This window comes from Symphalangus syndactylus, chromosome 9 (genome assembly GCF_028878055.3).
Source record: "Symphalangus syndactylus isolate Jambi chromosome 9, NHGRI_mSymSyn1-v2.1_pri, whole genome shotgun sequence".
Lineage (NCBI taxonomy): Eukaryota > Metazoa > Chordata > Mammalia > Primates > Hylobatidae > Symphalangus > Symphalangus syndactylus.
Window position 1 is genome coordinate 43,778,548 of NC_072431.2, and position 20,167 is coordinate 43,798,714.

Here is a 20,167-nt window from a genome sequence, read left to right on the forward strand (position 1 = left end):
AGAGCTGATACATGTGCAGTTTCTGTTCTGTTCTATGCATAGATCCATAGTGTAGGATCTATGCTCAAAGAATATTTGTGTCCCACCAAGATATGGTCCCACCTTCCTCCCTAAGAAATTTGTGTGTGTGTGTGTGTTGAGAGAGAGAGAGAAAGAAAGAGAGAGAGAGAGAAGGCAGGGAGAGAGAGAGCATGCATGAAAAGTGTGTTTGGAATCAAGACTCTGAACCATTACTTCTAGGTTTCTAAACTTGGATTTCTGGAAAGTTTTTGAAACTTGAATAACATAAATTTTCATCTAGTAGGTGTTGGTCTAATTAAAGTGTTGGGCTAGGAACAAAAACACTTTCTTTCCTGGACTGTCAATCCCATTTCTAAGAAGACCTTTTTATTCCAACCTGTCCACTGGCTATTCTGCATTCCTCATTCAGGCTGTCTTGTTGGTCATAATTTTGGGGAGAAGTGGCATGTCTGTGAATATCTATGTGCATAGTTCAAAATAGTTTGTCACTGTTTGCATCAATTAAGATGCTTTTGATTGAAAGCAAGCAGATTAAGCTATATAGTTATGTACTATTTATTGCAGGAAACTAGAGGTGGGCACTCTCAGTGTTGGTTTGGTAGATCAACATTGTCATAAAAAACCAAGATTTTTCTTTTCTTTTTCTTCTGCCATGCCCAGTGGGTCAGCATTGTCTCTCCTTACGGTCTCAGAATGGCTGCCCTGCTCTAAACATTACTTCCTCATGAGAGTGTCCCTGGCAGGAAGGCAGAGAGTGGGGGCAAAGAGAACCTTTCTCCTTGAGCACTAGTCTCATATCAGAAACCTAAGACTAACCCTGAAGCCTTAGCTGCCCTCCCCTTATGTATCATTGGAGAAAACTGTGTTGTAAGCCTAACCACTGGCGAAAGGGAATGAATTGGACCAATGGCAGTTTACTCCATAGAGCTGAATGCATTGTAACCAACACATCAGAAAGGAGAGGGTAGTGAGTGTTGAGGAAATAAACAACAGTGTGTGCTACATCATATCTAGAAATCAAAGAACAGGTCGTAGTGCTAGGATGTGGAGTGCCATCTCACACCAAGGATGGCATTTCTAAAGATTAGAGATTTGTGTTCATAAACAACTTGGAGCATAGAAGATGCACAGGAGTGATAACTACTATGAATTCAGTTGTGGTGTTAAGACATATTCTATTTAAAGACTGCTCTAGTATCTGTGCACAGATGGGATGTATTTTGAAAAATTTCCATTATTTCAGGCCATTAACTGGTGCCATTTAATAAAGAGATTTTAGTTAATAAATAGGATTATTATTATACCAGGATATTCAATAAATTCTAGTTCTTCTCAAACCTGGCTATGATTCTGAGTCACACGGGCTTTAGAAATTCCAGGGGGCTATGGATGGATGAATAGCACAAATGTGAAAAATGGAATGGCCCAAGGTATTTGTAATTTGAACAATAAAAAAGCTAACAGACATTTAGTGACCTATACAGAGTAACAGTATATAAAATAAACATGCCTGACCTAAGCACACTGATGTTCTTAAGTGGTGAATGAGGTGTGGTCAGATGTAAGTAGAAACCTTCATTAAAAAATAGAGCAAACCAACTTGTGTTTGCCTCTATCCAGTGGTTTTTAACCTTCTGGGTTTAAAAGCCTCTTTGAGAATTTGAACAAGGTTATGGAATGCTTCCCAGAGAGATGCACATTTGCATATTTACAACATGCTTTGAATATTAATAACTTCCTCTCTAGTGTTCTTGGTCCTGTTAGAAAAACTAAAGCAGCATAACTAATAACTAACAATAGATACCATTAATTGAGTTCTTACAAGTATTCCAGGTCCAGGTTCCACCCAGATCTACTGAACTAGAAGCTTGAATAGCTCAGAATACATAATTTTGTAAAGTCCCTTCATTGTTTCTGATGAAATTAATTGGCTCCTTGATTAGTCAGAGAAGCAAGGGCTTTAGAGTCAGACAACCTTGAGTTAAAAATTAAAACTTTGCACTCACTGAGCAAGGGCAAGTCACCCAAATCCTCTGGCCCTTAGTTTATATCACCTGCAAGATGGGAAGGATAACTATCCTCAGGAAAATGTGGTAGAGGTAAAATGAGATAATGTATGACAGCATCATAGCATGCCACTAACATATGGTGTGTGCTCTATTTATTCTTTATCATAGGCACTCATAAGGGGTTTGATTTATTTGCAGTGAGGATATTGTACAAATATTAAATGTATGTTTAATTAAATTATTTGATTTATTTTAATTAAATTATTTGATTATTTTAATTAAATTACTTGAGCTGAAAAATTCATGGCTATAATATTTACATTAAATGTTAAAAACAGAAATTATGACACTGAAACAAAGAAAAAAATAGCAATGGCGTTATCCTGAGATGGCTTTTATTGGAGCCACATAATGTGTAAACACATTAGCAAAGCAAAGCTTCAGTAAATAAAGCTCACTGACCTCTAGATCCTCAATTCTTATCTTGATTCTAACCCTAAGTTTGTAAGGCTTTTGAAAAGTTTTCAATTCCTAAAGCTTTACGATGTTCATGTCAAAAGGGTACCTTCTTACCTGTGTGGAGGGAGACTCAGACAAGTGTCAAAAATGGTTCTGAACTGGGAAAAGAGTAAAAGAAACCATGCTGTATGTTCAATAACAAACCAAATAGAATCTTTATGATTCGATGAACACTGTAAAGAAGAGTAAAGATTTGAAGATTTACTCTGGTTGTCTGCTGAACTACAACAAAAAAGAATATTCTTATTGCAAATGCCAGCTTTAAAAAGGACAAAAATGGGGAGTCAGGGTTAGGCCAAAATAAGGTCAATAAAGGTGTGGGGAAAAATAACTCAGGGAATAGGAAAGGAGAGATAGCAGACAAAAACAGAAGAAGCGTTGGTGACTACTGGCATTTTTGGAGGGATTTTAAAGTAATTTTGCATAGCTCAGTAACTTACCTGGGAGATTTTCTATCATTTCTAATATTAACATATCTTTGACTCAACCAAGGACATAAGGGGTGAGTCAGGAGCATTAAAGTCAACAACAGAGTGTCCAGAAATGGGAATCAGAACAATGAACGCTTAGGGCCATTAACAGCCAATGAGGCCACTATTATTTCTTAGGGGAACAACATAGAAGATAAATGCATGCCCTGAGCACATGAATGTTCTCTCTAAATTGAGAGTGGGGAACAGTGGCTATGAGTCAGTACCTTCATGAAGAACAGAGCCAACTTATGTTTGCCTCTTTTCACTGTGTCTTTACATTTTTTAATCATGGGCCTCATTGAAAATCACAAAGAGATTATACCTATTCTTCCTAGAGAAGTAGTTTACATTTACATATCCATATATGCACAGTGTTTTGTGAATTGATCACCCCTTCTCTAATGTTCTTGGTCATGTAGGGAAATGGAAACAGCATAACTAATAGCCAGCAACAATAGCTTCAATTAATTATGAATTCATAAAGCTAACAATAACTAGTAGCTACTATTAAGTCCTTACTGTGTTAAAGACATTATGCAAAGCCCTTCATATGCATTATCTCATTTAATCCTCACTTCTACCCTATGAGATAAACAATATTATTGACCCTCATTTTAAGGATGAGAAAACTGAGGCTTAGGGAAGTTAAGTAGCTTGCTCTACTGCTAACAAGTGGCAAAACCCAAAATCAGACTGAGATCTGTTTGATGCCTAGCATATACTCTCAAATACTCCCTTATACTACTTCTAAATTACTTTTTATAGACACTTGACATCACATGTTTCAACCTGCGCTCTGAGGGATTTGTGAATCATCTGCATTTATATGCTATGTTCTATATGTGTGTATGAGTGTGTTTTTGGGGGTCCATAGCTCTCATCAGATTCCCTTAGAAGATCTCATTTAAAACAGCAAAGAATCAGTCATCTAGCTCTTCCGGAGTTTAGCTCAGAATTAAGTTAGTCGTTTACAGAGCCACATCATTGGGTCACACTAAGCCTCTTCCTTCCAGTCCTCTCACCTTACAGAATTGCTATTATTAAGTTGTTTTGGAATCAAGTTTAAGTCTGGAATTAAGAAACTCTACCAGAAAAAGGTATACAAAATCTACTACTCTATTTACTTTAGGAATATTTTTGAGTATGTTTCTTACTGTATCTTTCAGTGTCTTCAAAACAAAATTCCAAGTAATAAATTGTGTTTAGAAGAAAAAAAATCCTGTGCATAATAGAGAATACAATGGTGTTTCTCTTTACTCAAAAGCCAACATTTCAGACTCAAATCTGCAATCCAACTTTAGTACCTATGTAGGAGTCTTTGGCCTACATGTTGCATTTTCACTTCTCCCTCAGTCATAACCATCTACTCCAATTTGTATTTTCCTTTTTCTGAATATACATACGTATATTTTATTCCATGTATTCTTATAAAGCATCTCAAATTCTTTGTGGAACAAATAGAAATACAATTAAAAATTTAACTTTTTCTCCATCATTCTCTTCTACCATGCCATGCTTCAAAAGAGGCAGAGCTTTTGAAATTTGCAGAAATTTGTTCTTTAATATCTTAACCTTCAGTGATGCAAGGAAACAATCCCCAGTTAGGACAACATAATAGACTAAAATAATATTTTCAATCACTGCTACTTTTCTTGCTGATTATTTAACTAATAGAGGAATGTATCTTGCTTCCCTCCTCCCTGACAAATACTTTTCTCAAGGAAAAATAGATTTATTTCTTTCATGATTGGATTTTCTAGGAAATAGCTGTATTGTAGGTATTTTGTGTTGTGAATAGAATGAAAGTCATATGGTTTGAACTCCAGCATTAAAGGGACAGAGTTCTCTTTCAGTTGTGTACCCTTGAGTACATGAAATTGAAGTCTATCTCAGTGAAAAAATCAACACACTGGCACAGGTGTTGGCCAATACAGTGGTATCTACACATAGAGTCAACATTTTTCTTAGGAAAGAATTTTAAATTGTCTTACGCAGTTACCATAAGTAATTGGTTAAGGGTCTAAACCTTGGTGCCATAGCAAGAGTCTTGGTAATGTTTTAAGTCAGGTTGAACCAATTGTGAGCTTTGCTAGAAGACTGAAAAATTAGGAAGCACTTCAAGACAGTTTCATTGAACGTCTAGTCTAAAAACATGTATCCAGAAAATCTTACCCATAATCTTGGCTTTAATTACCTTCTGTATAAGAGAACTCTCAAATTTTTACTTCCAGCCACAACCAGTCCTCTAAGCCCTAGATCTGTATAGCTACCTACTGACTTAGCTCTACTTGGCATCTACAGCCATTTCAAACTTAAGGTCGGAAAAGGAATTTGTACACATCCAACCTGACCCTTCTCAGTGTTCCCTCTTGAGTGAATGGCATCTTTGTCCACTTAGTGCCGACATTAGAATCCTGGGGGATACCTTGAATCATTCTACTCAATTCCTACCTCCTCCTCCTCCTCCCTTAACATAATTCTATTTTCTCCATCACCCCTGCTCATACTGGTTTCTGTTAACATCTTTTTTTTTTTTCCCAGATAACTGCATAATCCTCCCAGCTAGTGGCCTAGATTTCACTCTTGCCTAGCCACAGCCCACTCTCCATACAGAAGCTAGAGTGACATTTTTAACATTTCCATCTAATTATATCATCTCCTTGCTTGAAATTCTTCAATGACTTCCCATTACTTTAAAAATTAAGACTCAAATCCTTAACATGGCCTAAAAGCTGCCTGCCTGATCTGAATACTTTTTTGGAGTCATCTCTAGCACTTTTCATATCTTGCTACACTGGCCTTATTTAGCTTCCTCTAAAACCAACTGCCTCCTTTCCTTGAATCATTTACACACACACACACACACACACACATACACACACACTCCTAATGCCTAATGTCTGTTCTACTGTCAAGATATGTTTGACTCACTCCCTAAGAAAAATCTTTCATGCCATCTCTGACAGATTCAGCCCATATGGTTTTTATAGTACCCTGTGTTTGCTCTTTGTAATACTTATTGTAATTTAATAAATCGTGTAACTACTTGTTTAAGATATTTCTCTTCTGTTTGACATAAATTCCATAAACAGGGAATGGCATCTCTCTTTTTCACTCTATGTACCCAGTGCCTGGCATATTGCATTTCACATAGTAGGTGTTGAAAAAATTAATAAACGAATTAGGTAATAAAAGATGACCCATTCGAATTAGCTAGAAAATCCCACTCTAAATAGTTACATGATTTTACCTTGTGGAAATTATTAAAAATTAACTTTTAACTACTATTTAATTATAGAAAAATTAATTCTAAGCACAAATTTTAGTAAAAACCAAGAATTAAGAGGATGAGCATTTATATTTATTGAGTACTTGCAATGTACAAGGCTTTTAAGTAATTCAAGGAATACTAATTCTAATGTAATTCTTATAATTATTCACTGTGAATTAATGGAAAAGTAAAAAGACCCAAGGAGTAAACTGGCCATAGTTACACAGTTATCACATGGTAGAGATGGCAATATTTCCATAGTTTAACAAAAATAAGCCCACTCCCTTGAAATGGGACCAGACATATCTCCTTGTGTATGACAGGGCTATGATAACACCTTCTATGTGGAAGGCATTCAAGAAATATGTCTGAAAAATTATGTCAATTTTTAAAAATTTTGTTAACAAAAGGGGACACTATGACCTAAATCTGTTTGATGTATGTGTCAAGAAACCATTCTCTTCACACAGTAATATTTCTTCATTTATGGAATTAATGAAGAAAAGAAAGATATTAGCAATACTGTTTCAATATACTCTAAAGATGTATAAAGACCCTGAAAACTTAGAATTTATATAAGACTTTGAGACTTTACGGAAATAATCTTCATCAAATCAATACAGAAAACCATAAATTTTCTGTTTGCCTCTGTGCCATGGCCTGTCAAATAGTTTGACCTCTGAAGTTTATGAAATAATATGGAAAATCATCTTTCTCCATTTCGTTTTTCCTAAAGACATGAGTTTGACAGGTGTATCAGTGCTATAGCATATGTTCCAGGACTTTGAAGAAGCAGATGACAATGGTTGTCCAATTCTCAGCTCCTACCTTATTTTCTAGGTTTGGTCTCTTAAGGGACAGCTGCAGCAGGGTGATGGAACAGGCCATCTTCTTCAGGGGCAACTCATCTCTGGTGCTTTTGCATGCAAACTTGACTGTAAGTCATCCACAAAGACATAAATCTAGTGCTGCAATGGACTGGGTACTTTGCTACTGTGGGGATGGGGAGTGTCATAGTGGGGGCAGGGGGTGTGTATGTCTGAGCCTCTTTTGGTGCTCTTTTCTTTTATTCTGATATGGTTCTTCTGTGAAGTGGTAAGGCCACACATGTTGGGTGGGGGAGAGTGAGGGGTCTCACTTGAGAGAGTTGGATATTTTTGGGTCCAATCATGTGGTGAAGAGGTGGATTCTTGGAAAAGAATGAGCATTTAGGTGGGCTTTAAGGAGGCAAGAGGGAATGCCTGTTGCTCTCAGAAATTAGCCTCCCATTCATGTTAGAGGCCACTTCCGCTGCCTGAGCCACAGGAGAATGAGCCTGGAGCGGGGGGGAGATGCCTGTCTAGAAGAACACAAGATAAATCATGAGCAAATTACATTTTATGAACTATATTTCCTGGTTATGTGTTCCTATCTGGTTTTGTTTCCTTCTTTATTATCTGTGAGCTTTAAATGGAGTTTGTTGACGTGTTCCAGCCCCGTGTTAACTCTAATACTAGGAATTTAGAAAACAATTTTCTTCAAGCTGGAGTATTAGAGAGTGAACATTTTCTTCTACTTGTGGTCTCTCATGTCCCCACTCTGGGCTCATGTACTGGTGGCAGAATGAATTATTGAGAGGTCTAGTTATCTACCTCTCCCCCACAGGACAATATTCTCTGCATTGAAACTTCAGAAGATATTATACTCGATTAAAGCAGATTCTGGTCTTCTTACAGGAATACCTTTAGCGTCTTCTTGACAGTGAGATTTCAAGTTTCTCTATAGACCTCAAATTTCTCTCTAATGGGATTGCTATTTCCTGAAAGTCTTTTAAGAATAAATTTTCCTTCTTCAAAACAAGCTTATAGACACAATATGCAAATAGCCGGCTATAGTAATAGCCTGACAGAATCTTGTTTATTGTGAAATATAATTGGTCAACAATAAACGTATGATTTCTGAACATTTATTGTTCGCATGGGAGGAATGGGTGAGAGATCAGGAGGCCATTGTATGGGAGGAAGGAGTAAAATAATATGAAATAAGAAAGGATGGAAAGAATCAAAGATGGGCTAGGGTTACTTAACTTCTTTGCATGGGCTGAGGCATATTTTGTTTTAACTAGATTTGGGCCAACAGGCCCTGCCTCAAGTCCTTTGGCCCTGTGTAGCTGAGGTGTAGGGGATGATAAACTTTGAGCTAACTTGACTTTGAGTGGTGGATCAAGTATTGGGTGATGTTTTCTCCCAAACGGAGCAGAGTTTCTTAAGAAAAACTTGATTCTCAGAGCATTAATGACTATAGGTATCAGAGTTGTTTTACATCTCTATACAATAGTTAAAGACAGGGTAACAAGTAAATAATACACTCATCTTCCAAAACGTCAGAGTGTGCTGTATATAGTAGTTCATCATTTTAATGTAGGACAAATCTAAATAAAAATGGGTGGTTTGATAATGATTTGTTATAAACTTATTAATTCCTAAGAGCAGAGACACATTTTGGGGCTCTTATTAGAAAAAAGGTATCCTTTTTGGCAGTAGAATGGGAAAAGCTATCGGGTCACATGATAATCAAACCGGATATTATTGGATTTGAATTTTTATGGAGATGTTTTAGCATCTTTCTCTTCAATCTCAAATTTGCACCTCTGGAACCTCAGGTGGTAGTGTTTTCTATCACTGTTGTTTTTTTTTTCAGTTTCTTTTCCTACTAGGTTTCATATTTGTAATCTGTTTCATTTTTTACATTTTGTTTTGAAAAACATGGAGGACCAAGTTCCTGCCGGACAAAACAAAAACAAAAACAGACAAATAGAAGAAAACAAACACAATTATGTGGTCCCTTTCATTTGGAAATAGGTCATTTATGGCAACCAATATCTGTACATAAACTCTTATCATCAGAAAAGGAAAACAGAGATCTAGCATTTTTCAAAGACATTTATCAACCACATAACTTAATACTTGTAAATTTTAATTATATTTAGTATTCCACTCTTTTTTCTCACAGAAGTAATTAATAACCTGTTCCTTGCATTTGTCCATTTTTTTTTAATTCAGAAAGGCTTTCCCATAATCTTACCTCATTATCAAATGTTTTATGTGTAGGAAAATATGATTTTTCCCATTTTGCTGGATGTTAAAAGACCTTTAAGCCAAAAAAGGAGGTTTGCAATTTTACCTGAAGGTAATATTAAGCCATGGAACATTTTATGTTTTTGATATTCTTTTTATTTTATTGAGACATGATATTTTACATATTTATGGGTTACATATGAGTGTTTGTTACATGTGTAGAATATGTAATGATGAAGTTGGGATTTTGGGGTACGAGGGTTTTTTTTTAAGTTGATGTTCAGTGGCCTCAGGATCATGAACATCACCCTCATAACTCAACATGCTAAAGTGGATTGATGCTCATCTTGTGCCAGATGCTCCTTGGCACTTCCATGCTATGCCATTTAATCTTAACGTCAAGCAGAGGAAGCAGCTACAAATATTACCTTCATTTTACAGATAAGGAAACTAGAGTTTAGAGAGGTTAAATAATAAATAATGCCAGTGTTAGATCAGGCATTGTATTTTAGATGGTTTTTAGTGATATGCTCACATTTGTGCTAGAAGATGATCTCTCCGGCTTATGGCTCTGGAATGGGTCAGAAGAGAGCAAGCCTCAGGAAAGGAAGAATTAGCTGGGTGTGGTGTTGCATGCCTCTGATCCCAGCTAATTGGGAGGCTGAGGCAGGGGCATCGCTTGAGCCCGGGAGGTCAAGGCAGTGAGCCCTGAGAGTGCCACTGCACTCCAGCCTGGGTAATAGAGCAAGACTCTTTTATGGAACTAGGCTGGTGGCCGTGAGGTGGAGAGAAGTGAAAAAACTGGAGAGACTTTTATAAAGACTAGAATCCATAGAAACTGCTGATTAACTGGATATGAGGGATGAGGGAGAGAAAAGTGATAAGGAGAAAAATAGGTAATTGGCTTCTGTAGGGACAATTACTGAAATAAAAGAGACAGGAGGAGGAGCAGGTTTGGGGAGCAGGGTTCTGCTTGACACATGTTTGGTTTGACTACTTTTGGGCTATTTAGGTAGAGATGATAGGATATACAGATTTGCAGCTTAGAAGCAAGATCAAGGCTAGAGACAGAGATTTTGGCATCTTAAGCACATAGCAGAAATCAAAGCTGTAGTTGTGGGAGTGGAGGAGATCAGCTAGGAAGAATGTATGGAAACGAGCTAGGGCAGTGGTTCACAAGATATGGCCCAGATACCCCTGAGGGTGCTCAAAACCTTTTTGGGGTCCAAAAGTGAAAACTACTTCTGTAAGTAATACCGAGATGTTATTTGCCTTTTCCTCTCTTGGTCTCACACCAGTATACATTGAAATTTTTCAGAGGCTACATGATGTATAATCATGTCATTGATCTGAAGGTCAATGAAATATGCCTTTGCATATATTCCTGTGTTTTAAAAATTTCTCAATTTTAGTTTCTAATATAGCAAATATTGATAGATGTAACCCACTTAAACATAAACTCTTTGGGATCCTTAAAATTTCTGAAGTGTGAAAAGGGATAATGAGATACAAAATTTGAGAACCTTTGTGCTAGAAAATTTTGCCTTGATTCCATAGGCAAGGGTGATCATCAAAGACTGGAGGGCAAGGAATAACATAATAAGAGTCATGCTAATAGAAAGTTGTCCTGATGGCAACCTCAAGGATACATTAAGATTGGGATAACATGAAGATACAGAGTTGATTTAGTTGGTAATTACAACAATCCGGGTATGAAATTACTCCAGCTCCAACTACGGTAATAACAGCTAACATGATAATAGACAACAGAAAACAAAAATAAATGTGACTTGCTTATTGACAGAATATGAATTATTATTGAATAAATGAAAAGAGTAATAGATAACTGCATTTGGAGCAATGTGATTGGAAGAAAGATCTTTGATATGGCTTGGCATCATGTCCCCACTCAAATCTCATCTTGAATTGTAATCCCATAATCCTCATGTGTTGCGGGAGGGACTCGGTGGGAGATGATTGAATCATGGGGGCAGTTTCCCCCATGTTGTTTTCTTGATAGTGAGTGAGTCTCATGAGATCTGATCGTTTTACAAGTGTCTGGCATTTCCCCTGCTGGCACCCATTCTCTCTCCTGTCACCCTGTGAAGAGGTGCCTTCTGACATGAATTTTTTTTTTTTTTTTTTTTGAGACGAAGTCTTGCACTGTCACCCTTGCTGGAGTGCAATGGCACGATCTCAGCTCACTGCAACTTCTGCCTCCTGGGTTCAAGCGATCCTCCTGCTTCAGCCTACAGAATAGCTGGGATTCAGGCACCCACCACCATGCCTGGCTAATTTTTTGTATTTTTAGCAGAAACAGGGTTTCACTATGTTGGCCAGGCTGGTCTCGATCTCCTGACCTCGTGATCTGCCCTCTTCGGTCTCCCAAAGTGCTGGGATTACAGATGTGAGCCACTGCACCTGGCCTTGCCATGATTATAAGTTTCCTGAGGCCTCCCTAGCCATGCAGAACTGTGAGTTAATTAAACCTCTTTTCTTTATAAATTACCCGGTCTTGGGTATTTCTTCATAACAGTGTGAGAATGGACTCATACAGTCTTGCTGCTGGTACATTTCAAGTACAGGAAAAATAATCTTTAATATTGAATAAGGATTCATTAGATGAGCATTATCCAGTAGAAATATAATGAGAGCCATATATATAATCTAATAGCTGTATTAAAATGTAAGAAAAGTAAAATTAATTTTAATAATATATTTTTTTAACCCAAAATATCAAAAATATTATCATTTCTATGTGTAATTAATATAAACATTATTGAGATACTTTAAGTTTTTTTTGGTATTAAGTCTTTGAAATCTAGTTTTTATTTCATACAGTACACATCAAATTAGACAAGTGACATTCAAGTACTCAGTAGCCACAAGTGGCTAGTGGCTGCCACCTTTGACACAGCAGTTTTAAACTACTCATTTACTTCAGTCAAGATAATCAGAACCCTCACGTTTTTGTCTGGGGTTTTTAATAACTGTCTTCTTTGAGTCTTCCCAGGAAGCAATAGACTTATACTATGCCATCTAATTCTCTTACATCCTTGTGACCTCATTTGGGTAGGGTGTAATTATGGGCCCATTCTAAGAATATGATCCAAGTGGTATGACTTGCTTACTTGGAACTGAATCTCTGACCTGCCTTTTATAGGGCCTATATAGAATATAGCTTATCAGCCCAGCATACTGACATTGATTAGTGAAAGAAAAAACAAACAAAATTTGAGTTATGGGAAAATACCCTATCAATAGTATTAAAAGGCTGCACCAATCAGTAAGGCAATGAGATGTCATTTTATACCAGTCAGAATGGCCATTATTAAAAAGTCAAAATCAACAGATGTTGGCAAAGAGGTGGAGAAAGGGGAACACTTACACACTGTTGGTGGGAATGTAAATTTGTATGACCTCTCTGGAAAGCAATATGAAGGTTTCTTAAAGAACTAAAAATAGAACTACTATTCAACCCAGCAATTTCACTATTGGGTATGAACCCAAAAGAAGATAAATCATTATATCAAAAATACACCTGAACTTGTATATTTATCACAGCACTATTAACAATAACAAAGTCATGGATTCAGTCTAAGTGTCCATCAACAGGTGGTTGGATAAAGAAAATATGGTCTACAGACATCATGGAATACTAATCAGCCATAAAAAGAATGAAATTATGTCCTTTGCAGCAACATGGATGGAGCTGGAGGCCATTATCTTAAGTGAAATAACTCAGAAACAGATAATCAAATACTGCATGTTTTCACGTGTAAGTGGGAACTAAACAAAGGGTACACATGGACATGAAGATAGGAAAAATAGACACTGGAGACTCCCAAAGAGGGGCGGATGAAGGAGCCAGGTGGTAAGGGTTGAAAAAGTACTTATTGGGTACAGTATTCACTGTTCAGGTGCTGGGTACACTAAAACCACAGACTTCATCACTATGTATTACATGCATGTAACAAAACTGCACTTACATCCCTTGAATCTGTAAAAATAAAAATAATTTAAAAATAAAGAAAAGAATTAGTGAAGGAGTGTAACCACTTTGGAAGGTGGTAAAAACAGATAATATAAGTACTGAAAATAGACTTTAAGATTTAGCAGCAGCAGTTGAGCTAAGAAACAGTTTGATATCTCCTCGTTAACCATGTCCACAGAGGGGTCCATATTTTTCTTCTTTATGAAACCAGAGCTGCCTCGTGAGGTAGATGCATTGAGGACACATATTGCAAAATTTCAGTAAAGGTCCTGAAACACATGAGTATTTTCATGGAATGGAAATTAAGAAAAAAAAAAAAAAGAATAGAAGTGAAACCAAGATTTCCCAAAGCAAAGATTTCTGGGATTAAGAGATAAGATGAGATGAGTGAAGCTGAGTGTGCCATGCACTTCTTTAGGGGTAATGTGAGTTTGGGGAAGGAAAAATGCAGTAAAATGAGAAAAGATTAGGCCTTGATAGTGCATAGCAAATTATTGTAGCATGCCTCCTCACCATATGCTCATTCCATGATAAATTCATGTTCCAAGATGAAATGAGAATTAAGATGCATGGGTTTGGAGATTCTGGAAAGGATAATAATAAAAGGAACCTGCATGATAAAAAAAAATCCCAAACAAAAAACCACACCCAACAGATAGTCTTTTTCAAAGCTCAATTATTACACACATTTCTCTACCTTATCAATTTGGGATGTTATTCTTCAGTGTATCAAATCTTTACAATTTACAGTTCCTATACCAGGTTTCCTTGCTTATATAAGATTTACTTAGACAAAATCTGTTTTGCTGATGGGCTATGAACCCCTCAATTGTTTGTTGTTGTTTTCTTTTGGTTTACGAGAATACAGGAGTCATGATGTAATGTTGCTATGGCAATGAATATGTACAAATAGATGATTAAGGTGGTGGGGGGGGGATGTTAAATCTTGAAAAACACATTTGCATGTAAATTCTTTCCAGTGAAATAAAAGAATCTTGCATGTAAATCTTTTTCTGTTATGTGCAAAAATATGAAAGAAGGACGTGTTATATCACATCTTGAATAATGCATTTCTATTGTTTATATTAAATGACATGAACAACTAAATATGGTACAAAGAGTATTTTTTATTAATGGTTCATTTTAAAAGACATTGGATTAAGACCAGATTAATTTCCATGGGTGTGTGTGTGTGTGTGTGTGTGTAAATAAAGTATAATTGGGACACATTATAAGGATTAAGATCTTTTCTTGGTTGCCATGAGTGTGGCATTAAGAACTCAAGCATATAAGGAATATTTATAATTTCCTAACAGTACACTTTGCTAGCTATTAGGATTCAATACACTGAGAGTAGTTAACACCTTACTGCAAAGCTTTCATAGTACTGACATTGGAACATGCACAAGAGGATGGGGAAAATGGTATTTAAAGACCTAGTTTAAAATATTCCTACAAATAAAGTACTTAGATTTTTGATGTACTAACCTTTCTTGATGTTTTACAGAACTTTGAACCAATAATTTAAAAGATCCTGCCTGATTCCTTTATTGGCTGGCCATGTACTGACTGACAAGATACCTAACTACTCTTTTTTTTTTTTTCTATATATACTGTTCTTAAGATAAGGTAAGGATCCTTGCCATCTGATGAGGATTCTTTGGAGCAGTACTGTCCAGTAGAGATGTAATGTGGGCCATGTGTGTAATTTAAAATTTTCTAGTAGTCACACTAAAAAGTAAAAAGAAATAGGTAATATTGATTTAATAATATATTTTATTCAACTCAATAGGTCCAAAATACTATCATTGCAACATTTAAGCAAGATAAAATTATTAGTAATGTATTTTATACATTCTTGTTTTTGTACTAAATCTTTGGATCTAGCATGTATTTTTTATTTACGGCATATGTCGATTCAGTCTAGGCACATTTCAAGGGCTCAATATCCATATGTGGCTAGTGGCTACCATGTTGATAATGCACCATTAGACTAAGAGGAAAGCATTGAGTTTCTGTAGAATATTGAAATTATTCAATATTCGACTTCTTGGAATAATACGCTTTTTTTTTTTTTTTTTTTTTTGGAGAAGGAGTCCTGCTCTGTCGCCCAGGTTGGAGTGCAGTGGCGCCATCTCGGCTCACTGCAAGCTCCGCCTCCTGGGTTCACGCCATTCCCCTGCCTCAGCCTCCCGAGTAGCTGGGACTACAGGAGCCTGCCACCACACCTGGCTAATTATTTTGTATTTTTAGTAGAGACGGGGTTTCACCGTGTTAGCCAGGATGGTCTCGATCTCCTGACCTTGTGATCCGCCCGTCTCGGCCTCCAAAAGTGCTGGGATTACAGGCGTTAGCCGCTGCGCCCGGTCTTTTTTTTTTTTTTTTTTTTGCAAATGAGAGCTTTGCAACTTGCAGAGGATGTTGCTTACTAAATTTGAGACAAAATAAGTATGTGGGGAGTAAATCCCTGCCATTGTTGTAATGTGTATGGTTTAACAATGCTCTCTTATACACTACCCTTTTTGATCCTGGTCAAAGTTCTGGGAAATAGGGAGGAATTAAGTTCCATTTACTTTTGAGGAAGCGGACCCAGAAAGTTCATTACATTCTGCTATTTAGGCTCCCGGTATCATGATCTATTGGCAGATCACAATTTAAGGTGCAGTTATCAAATAATGAGCAAGCCAAACCAGACAAAATATAATGTGTCCTAGCATTTTCTTGCCTTTTTAAAAAAGCATCTGTTTTGTGGGTGTCTGAAAGGGCTCAGATTTGTCCCACATCTCCAGTTTTTTGTTTGTTTGGATCCAGGATAAAATGAGAACAAAGTTTTTTTGTGCTTAGGAATATTTTGACTTATCCAAGATGGTGGCAGAAAAGATCCTCAGGATGCCACCCACATCTCAAAGTCCAACAACCATCTCATCTCCAATACTGTGATCCTTTGATAATAAAGTCAATTACATACAACATTTCACCATAGGTCTTTCATAGAACTTAGAACGCCTAGCATACAATTTAGTGCTGAGCTAGGTGAAGAAGCAAGCAATGTTTTACCCTAAAGCAATTTTTAGGACGCTATCACTTTTCAAGGAACCCCCAACACTAGTAGTAATAACACCAGTATTGTATTCTTGCTTTTTCGCGTTGTTCAGACTGAAATAATTCCATTCACTTTAATGTTCAGGCTCTATAGGTGAATGGAATTTAAGTTAATTTATATACATTGGTAATGTGGCCGTTGTCCTTATATTTTCAGGCACAATCCACATGGGAAACACACCCATTTGACAGCCTCTAGGGATTAAACAATACTCAAACAAGCTTTTCATATATTACTTTAAATAATTCTTCCGCTTCCCTTAATCCGTGTGTGTGTGTGTGTGTGTGTGTGTGTGTGTGTGTGTTTGTGTGTATGTTCCCTTAGTTCTTCAATTGCTGAAATTGTAGCTGCCGAAATTATCTTCCATAGATGAGGTCTTTTACCACCAGACGTGGGTCACACATTGTAGATGGCCACATCACCTGGCGCAGGTGGTCCAGCTTTGGTTGCCATTTATAGAGGGGAGGGTTCCCAAAAGGCACCCGAGAAGAGATGAAGTTTGTTAAACCAAAGCTTATAGGTCCAGAAGGCAGTCGGACAACTGGTCATTTCCAGGGATGAACAGAGAGGGCGCCCTTCCCCAGAGGCGCAAACGGCCAGGACGCAGGGGTGGGACAAGCGAGTAGGAAGCCCGCGGGGCTCTCACGGCGCAGCCTGGTTGGACTTAAGGACCCTGGATAACAAACGTCAGGAGAGCTAGGAGGCTGGCTCTTCCGCGGGAGGTTATAGAGCGGATCACCTGGGCGCAATCGCCGCGTAATTGAAGTTTCCCTAAAGTCTCAGTGGGGCTTTTCCTCCCGTGCGAAGCCCCATTCCTGAGTATCTAGTCCCGGAGGCTCCGCGCCGCTTCCCCACGCCACCTCTTTATTCGCCCCAGCTCTGGGCGATCTCACTGCAGGGCACAGGGCCGCCTTTGCCTGACTGCCCTGCAGCAGCAGGCCCGGGCGGCTGCGAGAGGGCGCAGGGGGCGGAGGCGCGGCAGGGGCGGGCTCTGCCGCCCGCCCCACCACCCCCTCCCCGCCCGGCTGCGGGGCCAGTGGCAGGAGCGCCGCGCACCGCCAGCCGCGGGGGGCGTGGGATGGGGGCGGCCGGGGAGGGGGGCGCCCACACTGACTAGAGCCAACCGCGCACTTCAAAAGGGTGTCGGTGCCGCGCTCCCCTCCGGCGGCCCGGGAACTTCAAAGCGGGCCGTGCTGCCCCGGCTGCCTCGCTCTGCTCTGGGGCCTCGCAGCCCCGGCGCGGCCGCCTGGTGGCGATGACCCGGGCGCTCTGCTCAGCGCTCCGCCAGGCTCTCCTGCTGCTCGCCGCGGCCGCCGAGCTCTCGGCAGGTACGGTGCTGGTTTCTCTCCCGACGCCCGGAGCTGGGAGGAGGTCTGCAGGTGGGCACGGGGGTGGGGGACGGCGGGTGCTCCGAGCAAACTGACCTTCGGGGCGGACGGGGAAGCGCCAGTCGGATTGAGGGGGCGCGGGATAGGGTGCAGCGTGGGCACCTGACGTCTGGCAGCCGTAGGGGTAGACAGGTGTGTTGGGGACGAAGCCACCCGGAAGAGGGAAAAGGCAGCAGGGACGTGGGGGAGTAAGTAGTAGGGGTGAGGTGGGTGACTAATTTGTGGGCAGTTTGCAGCGGAGAAAATAGGAGAGCGTTTGTGGGTGCGCGCATGGCTGGGAGCTGGGTTCACCCTGCAGGGACCGGGAGGGCTGCAGGTGTGCGTCGGACGCACGCTGTGTTAAGCCCCTGAGAGCTGCTAAGGATGATGGCATGGTGGTGGTGGGAGGTGGTGATTTAGTCTGAGTTTTAGGAGGCGGGGAATACCCCAAAAGCCGCAGATGCCAAGCTATGGAGGCGAGAGTGGGAGCTTAAATCTGTGTGGTTTGCAACGCACATTGCTTTCGAGGTACGATCTTTACTCAGAGTTCCTGGGGAAAAAAATTCTGGCAAGCGCCCCAGAGTTTATAACAGGTCTGTGCCTTGATAGGCTAAATAGAGCCCTCTACCCAATCTAGAAGCCAGACGTTTCTTTATAATGTTTACTAGAAAGTGGGGCAAATGCATCTTTGGTAAAATCATAATGTGCTGTGACTAAAAGCCCTTTGCCTCGAAAACTATTTTCATTACATTGTCCTGGATTATGCAGAGGAGGAGCAGATTCTTTGCTAACTCATTCTTTAAAAATTTCTATCAGACATTGAAGACATTTGCACATAAAAATCTGGTGTTTTCCCATAGAGCTGTGTTTTGTCCGAAGCTGATTTTGATGCATTTTGTTTTCCCAGATGACAATCTGTTTGACATTAATAGCTGTATTCATGGTGGGTCGTTTTCCTCTTAGTGACATGTGCAAGAGAATGATTTGAATGATACGATTGCTGTCATCTACAGATTTCAGTGTTTCAGATGGCCTGAGAGAATCACTAAATACAATATTCAAATATAAATTTGATTATTGAAAAGGATTAATCAACAAAATCTGAGGATTAAAGCATTTCAGTTATCTTTTAGGAAAACAGCCCAAGACTGTCGGAAAGATGATGGGATAAAGTGAAATATTTGCATTTAGAGTTAATTTATAAGTGGGAGAAAACCAACTATGGGAAAGTCTTAAAAAAATGGGTGAAAACTCTGCTAACTTGGGATACTGAAAGTGCTCTTGACAATTTAATGGAGTTTACAAAAAAAAAGTCTTCAAGATATCACAGTTTTGATGAGGTGAAACTGCCTCTGGAGGCTGTCTCTACAACTCTTTTTATTTGGAGGAGCTGATAACTTGGCTGCACACATTTTTACAAAACAGATTCAATTATTTTTTTAATGTAGCTTCAAGGATATATTTTGTTGTATACCCAGAATCTTTAGAAAATTTCAGAGACCTTGAGCATAGCAACATGCCTCATGTTCCTGAAAAGGCATGGAAACTTTTGACATTGAAATATGCAAAAAATAAAAAAAGATAATCCATTCAAAGTCGCTCACTTAAAATTTGAAGTCTAAGAAAAATGCGTGATATGGAATAATATAGTAGAGACGTGTTTATTGAAGTTGAACTTTTACAAAAAGCTTTTCTATGTCAAGTGCGATCATTTTCAAATCTCCTTAAGAAGTCTTTACCCCTCTGTGTCCCACGTTAACAATGTATATTGCTACTTACAGTATTTATTCTTAACTTTATATAAATCTCTGGCTATTTAGTAGAAAGATTCAAGGTAGTTTTGTTTTGCTTTTCACTTTTTCAATTGGTTTTATCACATGGTTAGCCAACTGTATTTTTACCTGGTCACTTTTACAAATTACACTGTTAGTCATGTTGGCCATTTATGACATGTACTTGCCATTGTTGGAATGTTATATGAGAAGTTGTTCTTGATGTAATGACATAGTCAGTGAAACTGTGTGGCAGAAGGCACCACCTTTCATCTGGATCTGCAGAGCAGGCCTGGGACTTTAAATATCTGAACACATGATAAACCAGTAAACCTTTTTTATTTTGGCTGCTCATTCCCCACATTGTTGTCACCTTAGGGGTGTCCATTGCTCCTTTTTGAGAATCTCAGAAGATAACAGCGGGTAGAGACTTAGAAAAACGATTTATTGGTCTGGACTGGAATTAAAAAAATCAGGCTGGCCAGGTGCAGTGGCTCACGCCTCTAATCCCAGTACTTTGGGAGGCCGAGGCATGAGGACTGCTTGAGGCCAGCAAGTTCAAGACCAGCTCAGGCAACATAG

The 20,167-nt window shown here is 38.9% G+C and overlaps 1 protein-coding gene across 3 annotated transcripts in view; it reads left to right on the forward strand.

Moving 5' to 3' along the window:
* The first annotated feature begins 17,481 nt into the window (after positions 1-17,481).
* Positions 17,482-20,167, forward strand: part of ACVR1C (activin A receptor type 1C) — a 97,186-nt gene continuing 94,500 nt past the window's right edge. For all 3 annotated transcript variants that reach the window (XM_055292064.2, XM_055292066.2, XM_055292067.2), the window contains exon 1: positions 17,482-17,774. In XM_055292064.2, the coding sequence (XP_055148039.1) occupies positions 17,702-17,774 (73 nt within the window). In that variant the 5' untranslated portion in view covers positions 17,482-17,701. The remainder of the gene's footprint in view (positions 17,775-20,167) is intronic.